This window comes from Falco rusticolus, chromosome 12 (genome assembly GCF_015220075.1).
Source record: "Falco rusticolus isolate bFalRus1 chromosome 12, bFalRus1.pri, whole genome shotgun sequence".
In the NCBI taxonomy this organism is placed as follows: Eukaryota; Metazoa; Chordata; class Aves; order Falconiformes; family Falconidae; genus Falco; species Falco rusticolus.
In genome coordinates, this window is record NC_051198.1 from 1,322,518 (window position 1) to 1,340,986 (window position 18,469).

An 18,469-nucleotide genomic window follows, 5' to 3' on the forward strand; every position below is an offset into this window, starting at 1 on the left:
GTATGTTTTAAGACGTTACATGAACAAAATTGTGCAACCAAAATGTGACTCTCCATCATCAAACGTTATTTTCTGTTCAGTCTGGTTTTGGTAGGCTTGATTCACAGCTGAGGTAAGGTCTCATTTAAAAATAATTACATTTTGGTTTACAATACGATGCTTTTGCCTTTATTTATTAGAATAAGCCTTAAAAATAATATTAACGGCCAAGACTTTCCGAAAGTATTACCAAGACCAGAAAAAGTACATAGTAGAAAATAATTAAAGGCTGCAAACATCTCCCATTTACTTCTTGTACACACAGAGAAAGAACACAGCAGCAGGAATGGAAACTTTACACATGAGAAGATCTCTAACACATTAATTAATAAATTATTTTTTTTAGCTACCCATTTCTGGTGATGACTGAGTATTACTGTCCAAAATGAAAACAAAATTGATTTCTTCCTAGAGTGAGTACATTGTTAAATCTTAACCTCTTTTTTCTGTGATTAGTTCTAGAAGAGATGGGTTATCAGAAAACATCGAGGATGTCCAAAAACTCATCTTCTCATACAGAAACAGTACGGTTAACAGCCCTTTAATTCACAGGGGCTGGTAACAGCATCATACACCTGCTCTGCTGACCTCTGAGGATCTGTGATAAGGACATACAATGCAGGAGAGAGTTTAACCTGATGGTAAGGTACTCGAGTGTTTTTGATAATGGTCAAGACTTATTTAGTGAAAAAGCCTTACACCCCTCCTGGACATTTTTCCTCCTTAGTTTCCTTTGGGCACGGTCTTCTTAGTACCCCAAACTAGTTTTCTCCCTTAACCCCTCTATTCTAGGCCCTCACACACTCCTGCTGCTTCATGTAACCCTCCTGCACATATTTTCCAAACCAAATGCATCTAGAATAACATGGTGCTATGCCACACTTGTGACCACACAGACACACACGGCTATCCCTTCTCATCATTACATGCTTTCTCTCTGTCCTGTTTGTGATCACAAGACAAATGTGCAATACTCTCAACAGGTAAGATTTTGGTTTTATAAAATTAGGAAGAGCACGATAACTCAGATGCATTTTGATGACATGAAATTACTCGTCCAAAATGAGGGCTAACATTCATTAAATAAATTTGTCCAAGCATGCTACTAAAGAATTTACAAAATAGGGAAAATAACTACAAAACTAGAAGGTGTTTTTGCAGTTAACACAACAAGCCAGCATCCACTGATAATCAGCACTGGCTTCTTTGACAATGTTACGCAGCTCACTCATGGCACTTTTCAGCCACCCATTAGTTTTGACCACTCTGTAAATATGAAGTTATTTTAATCCACAGCCAGGCGGTGAAAATGCATCACAAAAAGTTATAGGCTAGATTGCTTGGGTTTTTTAACCTCTGTTTTGTTTTCATCCCCAGAGGAGGCCGTAACAGATACGGTGTTCCCATAAAATGGAGGAAGGAAGCGAGAAAGACAGCAGTGAGGCGTGCCAAAATATAGCTTCCTGTGGTGGTACTGGAGGCCAACGAGCAACTTCTGGCAAGCCCACATTCTCACCCTGCTGCCTAACCATCTCCAGGGTTGAATACCATAGAAGAAATTACTGGAAGTCACACAGGCCACCACCTTCTCCTCCCCAGGAGGATGAGGAGTAACAGCTACATAAGCCAGCTACGTTTCTGTCACTCCTGCAATGTTTGCTATGGATGGCGAGCAAGCCTTGTTTGCCCACAGGGCGTATTTGGGAGCGATTATCTCTTCGCTTCCTAGTTTCCTAATGTCAAAGCAAGGTTTGAAATCATGCTCAAAACCAATAAATCGCTACAAGGCTGCATTCAGTGATCACAGCCAACTTCAACTTAACAGACACATTCCCCAGTGATTAACTATCAGTGAAACAAAAAATATCTCTAAGAACAGCTGTAAGTAAACATTTTCAAACCAAATATGCACACGTGGACAGAGGGCATTAAAGCACCAGGCTGAATAAAAGAGATACATTTAAGTAGTCAAGTTTAAATGAAGATGGTTGGAAGCCTCGTGGCAAAGGAAACCGGCAGAGCAGTCAGGCTGGACAATAGCAACTAGGATTTGAGATCTTTAGCCCTTCTGCTCCACAAACACTTCCCTGATCTGTAATGCTGTGGTGCTTCACAGAGCTGAGGAGCCACGCGGATCACAACAAGACACAGGCAAAGCCGCTTGCAATACAATATTGGCTAAGCAGTAACGGAGAAAACCTACAACTCAGGTACGTAACACAAATTTCAGTTTGCTGTTACCCATCTTGGTTACAAACCACCACTTGCATTTTTCCCTTTACTTGCCACTGGCTGTAATTTAGCTGAACAGGTCTCCATTACAGTGAACCAGACAGACCTGTTAGAGCAGCAGTGTAAATCATGCTTGATGAGGACAGGAGTGCAAAACTGGTACAGGGGAAGGGAGCAGGCAATTCCTAAGACAGCTGCAAGAGGAAACTGGGAAAATAAAAACAAAGGGGTGGCTGGGTCGAGCCTCTATTCACCTAGCTCATCTGGATGTACACCATGCACAGGCAGCTGGTGAAGGAGAGGCTTTGGAAGAGCAGCACCACAGCAGGTGGACTCGCATAACCAAACACTTCAGCTACACTTCATAAAACTCCAATCAGTTTATCTTGAGTAAGAAAGTGACTGTACCAACTTCATTTTAAAATGTAAAAATGGTATCAAATACGTAATGAAAGCGTACAATGAGGATTAGCCTGCCTCTCGGGAAAAGGAACCTGAAATGCAACAGACAAGCCCAGTTTTGAAGCGGCATTTCCAAACGCCCTCCGCAAAAATCAGGACAATTTTCTAAAGCAAGTTCCCTAGCCACTCAGGTGTCTGTCAGAGAGCTGTCTCCAATGTCGAATTTCCTTTATTGTACCAGGAGCATGTTAAAAGGGGCCTGATACTTACACTCGCAGTGCAGCTCATAAGACCGTCCTGGCTACAGAAGCATTACTTGCACTTCTGTGATCTGTGAGTTAGCATCTCAATGTTCAGACCTATCATTAGGTCACTGCTATTTTTACAGCAGATAATGGTTTAAGAAATCTCCAAGTCTGGAGATTAAATGACAGTAAAGCAGAGATAGCCAACAAAGTATCACTACCAAGCTAACATTTTAGATTTTAAAAATAAATGAGCTCCAAGTTATTTTCTGAAGTTCCTGGCAATTGTAAAACTGGCACCGATTTCAAATGTGGAACCAACTGTAGCAAACAAGTCCTTCTCATGCCTGTAATAGCTCACTATTAGTCAGACAATCAAAGTCCACCGAAGTCTGCACAAGGACTGATTGCTTTTATATTTGTGACGAGCATTTAGTTCTTCGCTTAGGCACGTACACTCACCAACAACATGACATATAGGTGGGACAATGCCTACAGAACAAGAGTTTAGGAGAAACGTGAAGCAGCCACTCCTGCAGATGATGGCAACAGCAACCACAAATTGGTGCAAGTAATCAGACCTTGCTGACCTCCAGAAGAGAGCAATAATCCCGCACATTTACACAAACTGGTGTTTTTCTTTACTGTAACTGAGCATGCCTGCACCCTGCCTCAAGACTTTTTTACCCTGCCTATGTAACAAGCAATCCTCAATAAAATCTAATCTTACAGGAAAAAATTTTAAAGGACACCCATTATCTATGTGTAGAAAGTCTCAAATACTTCATCAAAAGACAACGTCTCCATGATGAGTTAACTAAAAATATTCAGAGAATGAAAAACCCTCCTCACTTAATCAGGTGCCCCACCTATAAACCAGGAAAAGAAAGACTTTGGATTAAAACAATCTTTAACTCAGAACATTCAAAGCGTGGACAGACAAGGTTTTTTTACTGCTTTCTACTGCTCAAAAACACTAACCAACTTTGTAATTCTACAGATCAGTTCAAAATCAAGCTAACTAAATGTTAACAGAAATGCTATTAATTTAGGCTGCACAAATTGATCTGTTAAATGATTTCAGCAGCTTCCTCTTATAGGCTGTACCTACAGTACACTAGACCTGAGCTACCAACGTAGTAAAAAAATGACTGCATGATAAAACATATTGAAACGAGACATGTTAATATCAAAACACCAAACAAGTATGACACTGAGACCCCAGTTCAAGGTAACTCAGAAGAATATGAGCTATCAGGTACTTGCATCCTTTCAGCAGACCTTGCAACTGGTTTTTCAACTGACAACAGAGACTGGACAAAACCAACACAGCACTAAAAAAAGAAAAAAAAAAAAGTGTTCATAGTTAAAGCTGTGCTGCCCCTCCCCTTAGTGAGTCAGCCATGTTGTCTGTGGACAGGAAAGACCCTGTTTCTCTTCAGGCCTTCACAGAGGGAAGTAGGGAAATCTTTTATCAACTTCAGAAAGTTAAAATATTGGATTTTGACAGGATTACGTTTGCGCACCTAATATCATACAAACACTTCTATTTGGGGCCTTTTTTAAACAATGGTCTAGGTGTATTAAGAATACACTTTACTACGCTCATCTCGGATTAGAGGGGAGCAGAAGTTTTATAGAAGTCTTGTTTACAGAAAGTATTATTTAACAGGTAGATGTGTTTATTGTCTTCTGCTCTACCAAGATTAAAACATTATAAAGCCATTTTAATAAATTAACCTGTATTAAAAGGACATTAGACTATTAGGTAGTACTTATTTATTCTATTTCATAATTTACCAGTGTAACAACAGGCGTACTGGTGAGAACAGCTGGTTAGAGGAACTCTACTTGTCAACATCACATGAGTAACTCCAAGTTAGAAAAACTACGCTTCCAGCAGAACAGCGGGTAACTTGGGCTTGTCCTCAAGGAGGACTTTAAAACATGAAGTATTTTCAATCCCTGAAACAGTAAAAAGTCACAGACTTACTAACTCCAAGAACTCTAAAACACTTTGCCTGCTACTGCTGCGCAGTTTTAATACATAGTTATGCCCTATCTTCAGCAATCCCAGTGGATTGCTAGTTTGCTTTTTACACAACACTTTTTTTTTTTTTTTTTCTTCCTTTTCTTTTTGGAACATACAGTATGACACAACTTAAACTGTTTCACAATTAAAAGCAGGAAGGTGAAAACAAGAATCAGCAGCTCGGGGATCTGCCCTGAACCTGTCACTAAATCGCAGTACAATTTTTGGACCAGTCATTCGGCTCGTGCGGCCCTCCACTTCCCAATTTGTAATGCAGAATTAGCGGCTCTTTCTCCAGAGAGGTGACAGTTATGCTCGCTCACAAGCCCCCTTTCCCCCCCCCCCCCAGTGTTTTTCAGTCTTCTGAAGCAAGTACCAAGCACGGTTGTGGAGTTGTGTGGGGAGGACAGACTGAAGCCCAGCTGCTGAAAAACCAGCATTTTTAACTCCTGCGGTTGTGTCATGAATGCTCTGAGTAGATGTAGACTGAAGGACTGCTAGCTGTCATCCTGGCATAGTATTTTTGGAACTAGTTCAGGAAGGCCAGGGCTGCCTGGAGAAAGGATCTGAATTTCCAGCAGCTGCAGGAGAGAAAGGGAGGGAGGAACAGAGGTCCTTTCACCAGGAACAGGACTCTGGTTTTCTGCGCATGGGGATTGAGAGGTAGGAAAGATAACGTCAGTCAGACCTTAATCTGCATAAAAAAAGATCCAGTTAAATGTGTAAGGTGTAATCTGGCAAGAAAATGAAGTTAAATATGGATCTAGTGAGAGATTATTGTATAAACAAAAACAACAAAAAAACCAACCCACACCAAACCACCCCAACTCAAAGCACCCTTTCCTACCTGACTAGCAGCGCCAGGGCAAGGGAGAAAAAGAACAATGGTGACATTCAACAGACACCCCCTGGAAAGTGCAATTTATGGAAAGAAATGGAAAACAGTCCCCCTTCCCAGCCAGAATAAATAAATGAAGATGTAAAAGGCATGCATTCCAAAAAATAAAACCTTACTAATAATGCACTTCTAATTCAGTGAGACCCCCCCCTCCCCTCCTCCTTGCATTCCCACCACCACCACCCCGGTCCTCACCGCTCTTCCAGCCTGAAGGTGACCTGCCCCCACAAAAACATTGTTAACCCCCTAGGCACATTAACAGACAGCATCATCATCATCATCATTATCAGCATCATCATCACCCCACTAGTATCATCATTATGAGAAGCGGAGAGAGAGAAGAATGTTACTCGACCTTTCGTCCCCTGCATGTTGCCTGTCAGAGTCGGGCATGTTTGGGTCAAGAACTGGGTTTGGGGGTTTGGAGAACAGGCTTTCAAAGGCCATTGTGCTGGCTGTGGTGTGGTGAGGAGGAGGGAGGTGGAGGAAGGCAGGACACTGCCGCTGCCCGTGGTGCGGAGGGAGGAGGAGGAGGTGGCGGCGGCGGCGGCGCGCACAGCCGCTCTGGGGGCGGCTCGGTGAGGAGGAGGGTCGGGTCCCTCAGTGAGGAGAGATGATGAAGGTTTCACTCACGGTTACTTAGTGAGACACTAACGGGCACTCAGTGCAGGGCGAGGCTGCACAGGCTGAGCCCGGCCGCCCCGCGCGGGCAGGAGGAGGAGGAGGCAGCAGCGGCGGCGGCTCGGAGGAGCAGGCCCGGGGCACAGGAGAACGAGAGGACACACACACGGGGGAAGGGAGGTGCTGGTGGCCGGAGATGGCTGCCCTAATTCTTCCTTACAAACATGGCGCCCGCTCGAGGCACTCTCACAAAATGGCGGCAGCGGCGGCGGCGGCGGCGGAGGAGGAGGAGAACGGCGGCGGCGGCAACGACCCCCGGCGCTTGCCCCCAGCTCGCTCAGCGGCCGCGGCCCGCACGCGCCGCCACCACCACTGCGTCTTCCGCGCCCGTCGGGGCCGCGATGGCGTCGCCTCACGCTGGCCGCCGCTGCCCGCGGTCCACGCTCCTCCTCCGCCGCCGCCGCCGCGCCGCCCCCCGCGCGCCGCTATTGGCCGCCGCCGCGCCGCGTCACCTCACCGCCCGGGCCGCCCATTGGCTGCGGCGCGCCGCCCGTCACGCCGCCGTGACGTCGCGCGAGCGCGGCGGCGGGGCCCCGCCCTCCCCCGGGGCGACGTGCGCGCGCCAGCGGGGGGGCGGTGTGAGGTGAGGCGAGGGGGCGGGGCCCCGCCGCGTGCGGGCTGGCGTCACGTGCGCGCCCTGGCCGCCGTTATGGCGGCGGCGGCTTCATGGCGGCCGCTGCCCCGTTATGGCCCTTCCGGGCCGCCCCCTCCCCCTTCCCGGCTCCCCGGAGCTCGCTTCCGCCCCGCGCCGCCTCGCGAGAGCCCGTGTCCGGTTCACCTCGCCGGGCCGACCGTGGCCTGCGCTGGGCCCCCCGCCCCCCCCGGGAGCCCTAGGCCCGCCCCCCCGGCGATTAGTTGGTTCTGAGATTGCCGCTTTAATTAAAAATAACGTTTCCCTCCCCGGTGCGGTTGCAAGATGGGCGGCCCCCCGCGGTGGCGGCCGTCGCCCTGCCGTTCTTCAGGCCAGGCGGCATTTTAAGACAGAGGCCTAGAACACCGCGCTGGCTGGCAGAGCCCGGCGAGGGAGCTGCCCCGGAGGGGGGGCCGCCGTCACGGTGCCGTACAGTGACCGTAGCTGTACGAAAGCATACGGGGGTCAGGGAAGGCACATTTCTGCTGGCGTCGCGCCAACAACTTGTTCTGTGTATCAGGTGGCAATTCAGTCACGTTAAGAAACCCACCTACCGAGCAGAGTGCTGAAGAGCGTTATTGAAGCCAATAAGGCTGGGGGGGGTGGTGGTGGAGGGTGGACACCGCCAAACTTGCCATGTTTGCATTGATAACTCTTAATTTTCACTTTGTGCTTAACTCTGTAAGGTTAACATGGTGCTGTCGGCCCGGCCGTGACCAGACCCGCACCTTGCGCAGCTCCTGCCGGACCGCAGCCGCTGCAGGCCCGTACTGCCCCGGGCCCTCGTTGCGCACCGTCCAGGAACTGGCAGTAGCTCTTGGCATTTTGCATTTTCAGTGCATTTCATGCTCTTTTGCAGTACTGCATCTCCAAGTTCAGTACCTTCACTTCAGGGCGGTTTTGTCCATCTCCAATAGCATCAGCTGCTAATGTTGTCACCTCATTGCTCATCGTTTCTTCCATAAACTTTATGTGTCTGTTTACAACAACGCTGGCACCAAGACCGTGATATCCCACCTGCTAGATCCCCGCATGCTGAGAGCTGGCTATGTATCCCTACTCTGGTCCTGCTGACTCTCAGCAGTTCACAGTCCCCAGGAGAAGCTTGTTTGTTGTTCTCTAACCATTTTACAGTCTTTCTTTTAACATTGTCTTTTGAGGGACTTTGTCAAAAAGTTTCTGGAATAATCCCAAATAAGTTACATCAACTTATTTTCCTTTACAGGCTACTCTCCCTGGCTTATGGGGCTTTTTGGGACATATGACTTTTTCTTTCCAGTGCCAGCAATCCTAGCAAAAAAATAAAATTAAAAAAAGAGAGAACACCCACATCAGTTCCCACTGGGTAGGGGCATTTTTCCACTTACGCAGAGGCAAAGCGTGGCCACACGTCCACAAGGAAAGAGCCATCTCCCCATGGTCTCACATACCAGGCTAGTACCTGAGCAAGAGGAGCAGGGCAGGAGATCATGGCCAAGTTCAACCAAGAGTCCAGGTCACCAGACAAGAGAGATGAGACAAGTCCAAAATCAAGCCACAACACTGAACTACAGACCAACTCACCTGCGGCTCCAGGACTGAAATAGGGCTTCAGGGAGCATGGGAAGGGTGTGGGTGGCGGCCTCAGGTGGGGCTGCTGAGGGCCATTAGGGCTGATTAAGGCTAATTAGTCCCATCAGCAAGTCTCAGAGTGGTGTGCAGCCCAGGAGCTAATGTCTACAGGCAAGGGGGAGGGACGACACAGGGACACACCCCCAGAAAAGGGGGATTTAAAATTGAGAATGAAAGCCTGGCTCTTGCTTTTTTTGCAACACACACAGGTACAAAAATTCGTTTTAAACAAAAATGTGTCAACACAAGCAGCGTGTAGCTGTTGTTTAAATGTTCCTACGCATGTTTACTTTGTCGGGGAAAAAGGTATGCTTCTGAGAAGCTCCTGAATGGCTCTTTTTTTTTTTTTTTTTTCAAAGTGTAACTAAATTTGGCAATAGCAGCTAAACAAATCTCCAGTACGCGCTCTCAGATATCACAAATACACTGGGATTTGGGGTACGGTGTGGGGAGCATAGCAACATACCTAGCAACCACAACAAATAAAAATGTCATGGTTCAGCTCTTCATTAAGGCCCATAACGGGATTAGTAAGTGTTTTGGTGTGTGTGCTTGTGCTTTTGCTTCAGCAAGGACTTCAGCTACGATATGATCCTGTGGGGTGGGAGGAGATGTGGTAGCGCTGATGGATGCACCGTGTACCAGGCATGGGCTTCTTGGGGACGCTAGCTAGGTCATAAAATTCGGATTTTATCACCTGCAGTTGAAAATAACCTGATGTTCTCTTGTGCGCTGAGAGAGAATTATCATTCTTTTGTTTGCAGGCATGTATCTTGTTAGGCTGAAGGGGAGGAGTGCAAGGATGCCTAGCAGGGAAAGGCCCATCAGGAATGCATTTGGGAAGGAGGAGGATGAGTAGGAGGAGGAAACAGGACATGAAGCTGTGGTCGCCTCCTTTCACCCCTGCCCTGAGTTTGGGGCTTGTCTCCTCTCGTGGGGTGAAGAAGAAGAGAGGGAGTGCTTCCCCACACAGATCTCAGAATTTCCAAGGCACCGTATTTCTCTCCTGGCACCTCGGCAGGTGCCGTGTAGCCTCCCCCCAAGGCCACCTCCATGCAAGGTCTTCAGTGCTTGTATCCTCGCCCCCCAGCCATTTGGGGTCAGAGACAGCGGCTTTGGGGCTGGGGCAGGGCAGCTGCCCCCTCCCAGGGCACACGGAGCACATCTGGAGCCAGCTGTGCTGGCCACTGCCTGCCCTTAGCCCACGGACGGGGAGCACAGGCAAACCAGCTATTTTTTGAGCTCCAGAATATTATTATCCCGATGAGAAGTTGTATTTACTGGGGCCAGAAGAGCCTCTCTCTACACATTCCAGGCTTGGGAAGTCTGCAAGATGCCGGATCGGCTGCTGTGGGAGGGGGGAGGAAAAAAAAAAATCTCCTTTAGTCAGCTCAAATGCTGGCCAGAAGTATGCAGCCCAGTCCAGACACTGGAGAGCCGACCTTAAACGTTTCTGGGGCTGAAAGGGAGATCTGCAGCCAGCTAATGCTGGGAGAGGTGGCTGAGCTTCCCGGCTCAGCCCTGGCCCTCCAGGCGGGCGAGAAGCGGCTGGGAGGACGGGCACGGCTTCACAAGCCCCGGCGGCGTGCCAGCCCGTCCCGGAGAGGGGAAACCAGTTCACCCTGGCCTCGGGAATTAGGAAAATGTTGTCAGTTCGGGGTTGTGCTGCAACGAAAAGCCTCCAGTGCAAAGGTCCAAGCGCCCGTCTCCAGCCTCGTTAGCCAGTTAAAGCATCAGATGGAAACTATTCTGCCCCGTCAGGAACTTATCCTTTTAACGGACTCATGTATTTTGGCTCCTGGAGCCTGGCGAGGCGAGGTGGGGGGGAAAGTGCCGTTAGTGCGAGGACGATGAAACATCATTCACCCTGCCAGAGGTACCACAGCTAGGGACCGGTGATGGAGACGGCAGGAGTAAGGCACCGGGAGCTGCTCCTGCCATGCTCCCAGCCTCCTCTTCCACACCTCTTGGAGGGGCGCATCCCCAGGCACAGGGGTTTCTTTATCATCCCTAAAACATGGTAAATTGGATTTACTGTTGCAGAAACGCGTCCGACCAGGCTGGGCCACTGCGATGGGGCAGCCCCTGCTCCGGCAAAGCCACAGCCTCCGGGCTGCCCACTCCATAGCCTCCTTTCTCATAACTTTGTTTTCTTTCCCCAAAGCTGTCCATCCGTCTTCAGCTTCTCCTGAAAGATAAAAAAAAATTAAACAAAATAAAATACTCCTCATTTCAGCTCAGTTCCTTTCCTCTTACAGCTTTTGTCTTCCAGCAGTGATTTTCGGTGGCGTATGAGGATGCAGCCAGCCGCCTCCGCAATGCTGCTCTCTTATCTAAGGCGCTAATGTAAAACACACGCCAGGCTGGGTTCACGAGGATAACTGCTCCCTTTCCTGGACAAAATGCGACTTGGCCGGGGTCCGGGTAGCTCCGAGGAACACCTCGTCGCCTGCTGCTCGGAGCATCCCGGGATGCAGGCGCACGGTGGAGCAGTCCAGCGGCATGTCCTCCCCATTTGCTGTCTCTCCTCTGACCATGCCCGGCATCATCCTCTGCTCGCAGCCCGGCTGCACACTGAGCTGGCACGTGCAGGATTTCACCCCCAGCGTCCCGGCAGGGGAAGGTGAAGATGGGTTTCCCCAGGCATTCTCCCCCATGGACCAATTTTTTCCCAGGTGTTTTTCTTTTCCTGCATCCTGTGACCCTTTGGCAGAGTCTTGTCTGTTTGTGGCTACATCTGGCTCTGGCTCTGCTCTTACGCCACAGAGCTTTAAAGGATATCTCCCCTGGCAGGCTGCATCCGTCCCCACGTACGCTGGGGAAATCAAACCGGGCACGTCCCCTGCCATCCATATCGCATCCCGGTTTCTCTTGCAGCACAGCCTCCCGCTGGGCCTTCCCAGGCTGGCTCCACAAAGCTTTCAGCCTCCCGGTGCTGAGGCCAGCGGCATGGTGCTGGGTGATGCCACTGCACCACCCAGGGCTAACAGGGGGTCCCCAGCAGGACAGGCAGCGGACAGCCCGGCCCCCTGGGAGGGCGGCAGCACTGAGCCGCCCCACCAGCTGCTCCTTTCTCCTCTCAGGATGGTCCTCCTAGGCATTGTCCTCCTGCGCTGGGGGGTCTTTCCCTGCGGATCTCCACTCGCCCCCAGTCTAAAGGTGGGCAACCCCCAGAGCTGCTGCTCTGCAAGCACCTGCGCTCCCGCTGCAGCCAGGCCACCCCTCTCCACCACCACCTGCCTTTGAAAGCAGCTACACTTTCAGAAAAGCATTTTAAGTGTGTATATATAATTTTTTGAAGCACTCGGGTGGAGCAGATAGCCTGTTGGGTTGTTTCCCTCCCCCGGCACAACCCTGGGATGCATTTCCCTGCCCAGCTCCGGAGCGCAGCCGGCGTGCCCGCCAACCCAAACATCCACCGTGCCCGGGCTCCGGCAGCCCCGTGCCAACAGCGTGAGGAGCAGGCGCTGAATGTCCCTCCTTGTTCTGCAGCGAGAGGTCCTGCCCGCCCTTCCGAGCTCCCACGGAAAAGCTGTAACCCCCTAAAAAAATCCAGAAGCTTGATCTCCCAAAAGACGCAGCACGGATCGGTCTGGTGAAGCCTTTGCCCCTGGGGCAAGGAGCGGGAAAGATTTTTGCAGGTGTAGCTCAGCCCCACAAAGGGACTCTGCCCCGCTGCCTTTTGTTTGGGGGGCAGCAGTGGGCTCCTCCCGAAGTCTCTGGAGGATGCTTGGGGACAAGCCACCCTGCTGTCAGCCAGCCCCTTCCAAGCAACGTAAGGCAGAGAAATAAAAATGGAGACAGGTTCTCGCTCCACAGGCCCTGACCCCACCGGCCGCCCGTGCGCCGGGTACCGGATTCTGCTGCGCACCTGCTCAGAGGCTACATCATCCTTTAATTGTACTGAAACCAGCATAATGGAGAAACATGCATAACGTTGGGGTTTTGTGGTTAACATGCACAAGCGCTGCACCAAGGACCGGGTACCGAGAGGGCAGGGTGCAAGCCCAGGGTGGGGGTGCCTGTCCCCCGCCCGGCACATGCTGCCGCGGAGCCCCAGCTGTTCCAGGAGCTGCATACACACAGCGGGGCGCGGGCTGCGGCCGACTGGGAAAATGAAATATTCACACCTCGAGCTCCCTCGACACGAGCACCAAGCGTAGCCAAAGCCCTCCCCAGGTCACGGCATGGTGCAGGCGGGGATGTGCACGCATAACCCAGTCCGGGAGGTTTAAGGAGCGGCTGCCCATGGGCTGAAGCACAGGGCAGCCCCAGCCCATCGCCGGCACCCACCACAGAGCCCCGGGACCCCTCCTTCACCCAGCAGCCACATCCCACACCAGGGGGGCACTGACAGCCAGCCAGGTCTCGTGGGGATGGATTTTCCGGTCCCAGTCAGTCCCCAAGGGATTGAGATGCCGGAGCAGCCCCCTTCCCATGGGCTGCCGTGGGTTTTCTTGGCATCCCAAGGGGAGCGGAGGCATGTTTTTATGGGGCTGGGGTCAGTGTAAGCAAGCCTGGGCCAGCGGGGAGGAGAGCAGCAGCTGCTGTGAGCCTCCCTCCTCCTGCTTCACTTATTTCCTAAAGAAAAAAAAAAAAGGAATTAAAAAGGAAATAAGGGCCGTGATTTCTATCCGCTGTTTTCGACGCTGTGTAGGCACTGAGACTGCAGGACACCATCCTCCTGCGCCTGGCGCGCGGGTCACCCCTGCACCTGATTTCTTTTGCACCTCATTTGCTTTCTTCTCCCCCACGTAGGTGGGTGTAAAAGCTGCCTGGGCAGAATAACCCTAACACGGAGGAGAGGATGGTTGGCTGCCGAGAGGCTTTGGCATGGGATGTCACCTGGAGCTCCCGGGATACGCTTGCCCCCAGGGCTGGTGCTTTTGGGTGGAGGATGCGGAGCAGGGACCATCGCCATCAGGGAAGCTGCTCCGGCTGCTGCCTCCCCTAAAACTCGTAGGCGGAGACGAAGACTGTGATTTTGGACACGTGCTTGGCCTGGAAGACACGGTCCAGGTACTCAGACATGTCCACATCCACCTGGATGGTCTGGGGACCCTTGAGGCTCTGCACCAGAATAAGCTCCCCAGTCTGCCGGTCCGAGCGCTGCATCACGAAGTGGCCGCGGTTGTTGCCCCCCACGATGCCGAAGCGCAGGCTGTCGGGTCCCGGCCGGCCGGGTGCCGCGGCTGTGGCCATGCGGAAGAGCGGGGTGGGTGTCAGCAGGTTGGATGGCAGGGGAAGGTAGTGGAAGGAGATGGTTTTGGGTGCTTGGTGGCATGACCGGCTCTCCATCGGGCAGGGGTTGCGCTCACACTGGCTGCAAAGGCAAAAGCCAGGGCAGGGGACACAGGTTTTCAGGGAGCCCCAGGGATGTGGGGTCTGTGTCCCCCACCTCAGTGGCACTGCATCCATGTGGATGCTATGCATGTATTTTTGGGACCCAGCACCCAAAAAATGAAGTGGGGACAGGTTTTGCGCCCCACCGCACTTACAAGGGTGATGTTTTGACGTAGGTGATGTTGCCAGCGGGCTGGGGGCACTGGGGGCTGACGCACTGGAAGCTCCCCCCCATGTTGATGCAGGTGGTCCCCCTTGTGCAGTTATGCTGGGACAGGGCGCACTCGTCGATGTCTGCAAAACAGGGGCGGACAGCAGGTCAGCCTCACTGGGCACCTCAAACCAGCCTCACTGAGGGGCAAAATGGGCAAAAGCACTTTGAAATGGGTCAAACATCAAATACGATCAAAAAAGTAGGAGAGTGTGGCTGAAAACACCTAAATTCCTGAAATCCAGTTCTGCGCCTGCTCTCCTCAACACCTACGTAACGACTGAGATACCTGGCAATAAAATCAGGAGCTCTGAATGCAGGAATTTGCTGGCAGCATTAGCAAGGTGCTACGAAACATGCAAAAATCGGGGAGAAAAAGAGAAAGCATGAGTTTTCTCACTGTGAACTGCAACAATCAACACTTTATAGCACAAAAAACAATCCTTGTTTTTCAGGAGGAGACTTTCATACCAGCAGTTCTGGCCACCCACCTCCCTACCTGCTGCTACTTCTGCTTTGCTCTCAACCCGCACCCCAGCTCCCCTCTTTTTGGAGGAGACGCTGCCGGCCCCCAAACTGACCCCTTGCTGTGTAATTCTTGGGTTCTAACACAATTTGTGGTTTTTCCTTGGGGATGCCCCGGACACAGGGGACAGCTCCACCACCGCAGTGGGGCTCCCATGCTCTTTTTCGGCGAGATGCTGCCCCAAAGCATCACACGTCTTTGCCTGTGCTTGAACCTGCATCATTCTTCTCCCCTCCATGCCCAGCCCAGGAACCACCTCTCTCTGCAAACCCACCAAGATTTTTGTGTGCAGAAGTGCTTGCAAACCAGGAGAAAAAGGGGAAAAAATAAAACAGCAATAGTGCAAGTTGGGAAAAAGTGGTAAACCTGTGGATTTCCCACCCCGCCTCACCTTCGCAGCTCTTGCCATCACCCAGGAGGACGTACCCGCTGGGGCAGGTGCAGCGGTAGGAGCCAGGGAGGTTGACGCAGGCGTGGGCGCAGAGCCGGGGACCCCCGTCCCGCTTGTAAACCTCGCACTCATTGAGGTCTGCAGAGAGATGAGGGGAGTGGGTGCAGAGCCGGGACCCCGCGGCCCGCCCCGTGGCCCCCCCCCGGCGCAGCACGACTCGGCTCACCCTGGCAGAGGCCGTTGGCGGCCGTGCCGCTCATGTGGAAGCCGGGCTCGCAGCTGCAGTGCTGGGTCTGCTCGATCTGGGCGCAGCGGGGCTGCCGGCTGAACGCCGGGTCATCGGTGACGCTCCAGGAGGGGGGAGCTGGAGGGGGGACGTGGGGGGGCGGGGGTTTGAAATGAGGTGGGGTGCCCAAGACACACCAGGTGGGTGGGGGGTCACCCACCTGTCTGCGCCTGGTACTGGCAGGTGGCCCCGGTCCACTGCTGGGGGCAGAGGCACTTGTACTGGTTCAGCCCCTCCAGGCACATCCCGCCGTTCTGGCAGGGGCTGCTCGAGCACTCACTGATCTCTGCAAAAAAGGCAGCCACGTTTCGCTTTTTTTTTATTTTGGGAACAAGCCACAGGAACGCCACGCACGCCGGCCACTCCGATACCCCACAGCATGTCAATCATAGCCATTTGCTTCGCCAGAGGCGGACACTGGCTGTTCCTGACACGGCGGCATTGCCCTGGTGCAAAGGTTTGCTGCAACGCAAGGAGCCATCGTAGCGCTGATGTCTTTTCCCCTCATCTCCGCTGCTGAGCTGCAGGTGAGGCTCCAGCTGTAAATCCCAGCTTTCCTTGAGGACGAGAGACCCCAGATCACCAGCCATGGGAGCTGCAGCATCCCCGGGACGTCGGCTGGGACTCGGGGGCAGCTGCGATACCTCCCCGCCGGGCAGAGCTCATGTTTAATTAAATAAACCCACATCGCACCCACTCTGGCGCCTGACGCGCAGGGGCAGCCGCACCATCCCCCTGCCCCCACTCCCGCCCCCGCCGCAGTACCTGTGCAGTGGGGCTCCTGCCCGCTCCAGCTGCCATTGGCCTGACACGTCCGCGTGCTGGAGCCCAGGAGCTGGAATCCCGGGTCACAGGTGAAATGAACCTCATGCTCCACCAGATATTTGGTGCCAAACTTCTTCCCGTTGGCGGGGGCTTGCAGGGCAGGGCAGGAGGCTGCAAGAGCACGGCAGGGAGGGAGGTGTCAGTGTTCAGGTGGGTGTTTTGGGGGATCGCCCCCTGACCTTTCCTGTCCCCAACTCTACCTGAGCCACAGTTCGCCCAGTTCCTCCAAGACCTCCTCTTTAACTGTTATTTTTCCTTGAATATTGGCCTGCTGAGGTTAATCGGTAACATCCAGCCCCGCAGTGAAAGCCCAGCAGGGATGCTGGGGCTGAGCATCACCCGCAAGGGGCTTGGGGCCATTTTTGCCACCCCTCTCATACTGCCAGCATAGGGCTGTGGCTCTTATCGCTGGAGACGTGGTTCTCCAGCCCGCTCACCTCCAGAGCTCTGCCACGAGCTCTCTGCTTTGCGGCCAAGGGCTTTTGAGCCTCCCCATGCCCTACCAGGCTGGAGAAATGCTCAGATTCACAAGCACGAGTTGCCAACCTGGATACAGGTATCTCCACCCGTGGAGATGCCCAAGCCCCCACCCGTCATGGCCCCAAGCACCCCGACCTGCCCACCCCAGGGTCTTTTGAGGCCACAAAAGCAACCAGTGGCACCCAGGAAGGACTCACCGGCCGGCGGCTCGGGGGCAGCCTTGGCCAGGGAGGCATGCAGGGTGCTCAGCCGGCTCTTCATGACGCGGAGGCCCTCGGCGAAGCGCGTCTCCTGCCCCTTCAGCAGCTGCTGCATCTGCCGGATGGCAGCCAGGAGCTGCTGCCTGCTGAGGCAGCTCTGTGGGGACGGGGAGGCCACTCAGTGGGGGGCACATCACTGTGGCCCCCATACTGCCGTGCCACCCAGCACCCACACCCAGCACCCAGCCCACGGCACGCAGCCTGCCCCGGGTGCGGGTGATACTCTTGTGGGAGCTCTGCAGCATCAAAGGCCCCCGAGATACCTGATTTTATCCGCCCCCCCCCCCCCCCCCCCCCCCCATTTACCCAGATGCAGGAGGTGTTTTAGCCCATGCGAGAAGTCCCTAGCTCAGGCGCCCTCTCCTACATCTAAACGGGTCACGCAGCTACAAGCAGGGCTGCAACCGCGCGCTTAGCCCTGGGAGAGATGCTATAACTCATGTTTCGTCCTGCTGGAGCTAGAGCCCTGTCCCACCTCCACATTACAAAATAAGCGGAAAACAGCTGTCTTGTGAGTTCTGCCGGGGCCAGGAACACTGGTGGGACTCCTGCCTGCAAACCCATCGCCGCCGCGGGATTGACTCATGCAGGAGACGGGCATCGTCATTGTAGGTTTCCTGCAGAATTGACTTAAAACCGAAGAAAAAGGGCAAGGGCCGAGCAAAGCCCGGCAGCTTTAGAGCTCAGGGGGCCGCAGAGCGCGCAGGGCAGTGAGCACAGGGGTCTGCTCTGGGCAGCGCCAGGCAGGGGGCAACGGAGCTGCAGGGGAGCGAGCGGAGCCCACCTGGCCCAAGGCGGGGTCTTTTAGCCCCCAGCCACGCCGTGAAGGGGTGAAGTCAGTCCTGGTCCCACGCAGCTACCGAGGGCTCAGGGAGCGCTAAAAGCCAGGTGAAGCGGCCACCCCTCGCTTCCCCCGGTGCAGCTGCGGGGGGTCCCGGGCCGGTGGCGGGGACGAGCCGGCCTGTGCCCACCGCCCCGGGGTGCCGGGGGGGGGGGGGGCAGGGAGCAGAGCGGCCCCGGCCGCGGCTCGCAGGGATGCGCAGCTCTTTGTTGAGGCTGCTCTGAACTTGCAGCGCAGCGCGCTCCCCGCGGGATGCTGCGGAGCCACGGCAGCGCCGCTCGCCGGGACACGGCGGGGCCGGGCCGCGCCTGCAGCTGCGGGGGAACGCGGCAGAGGAACGAGCCCGGATGGCACCGGGCCCGAGGTGGCCCCCCCGGTTTGCCCACCTGTTTGCCGGGGCAGGGCCGGGCGGGCACACGGAGAGGAGAGGAGAGCAGAGGAGAGGGACACCCCCCCCGCCCCGAGCCCCCCCCAGGGCCCCGGCCCCGCTCACCTGGGGCGCCGGCGCAGCCGGGAGCAGCAGCAGCAGCAGCGG

At 53.7% G+C, this 18,469-nt stretch overlaps 2 protein-coding genes and 1 long non-coding RNA gene across 3 annotated transcripts in view; all 3 read right to left on the reverse strand.

Annotated features, from left to right (window-relative positions):
- The window catches only part of ZC3H6 (zinc finger CCCH-type containing 6), a 29,387-nt gene extending 22,458 nt beyond the window's left edge, over positions 1-6,929 (reverse strand). Inside the window, exon 1 of the mRNA XM_037405288.1 lies at positions 6,204-6,929. Within this exon, the coding sequence (XP_037261185.1) occupies positions 6,204-6,295 (92 nt within the window). The 5' untranslated portion in view covers positions 6,296-6,929. The remainder of the gene's footprint in view (positions 1-6,203) is intronic.
- Positions 6,930-7,693: 764 nt separating this feature from the next.
- Positions 7,694-10,884, reverse strand: LOC119155906. The gene is made up of 3 exons (XR_005106908.1): positions 8,724-10,884; positions 8,528-8,601; positions 7,694-8,450 (listed from the first exon to the last, which is right to left on the reverse strand). It is a non-coding gene; the product is annotated as an uncharacterized LOC119155906 (long non-coding RNA).
- Positions 10,885-13,601: 2,717 nt separating this feature from the next.
- Positions 13,602-17,298, reverse strand: FBLN7 (fibulin 7). The gene is made up of 7 exons (XM_037406015.1): positions 17,031-17,298; positions 16,294-16,464; positions 15,689-15,814; positions 15,469-15,606; positions 15,243-15,380; positions 14,270-14,408; positions 13,602-14,094 (listed from the first exon to the last, which is right to left on the reverse strand). The coding sequence occupies exons 1-7, from the start codon at positions 17,146-17,148 to the stop codon at positions 13,722-13,724; spliced, it is 1,203 nt and encodes a 400-aa protein (XP_037261912.1). The 5' UTR covers positions 17,149-17,298; the 3' UTR covers positions 13,602-13,721.
- Positions 17,299-18,469: the final 1,171 nt, after the last annotated feature.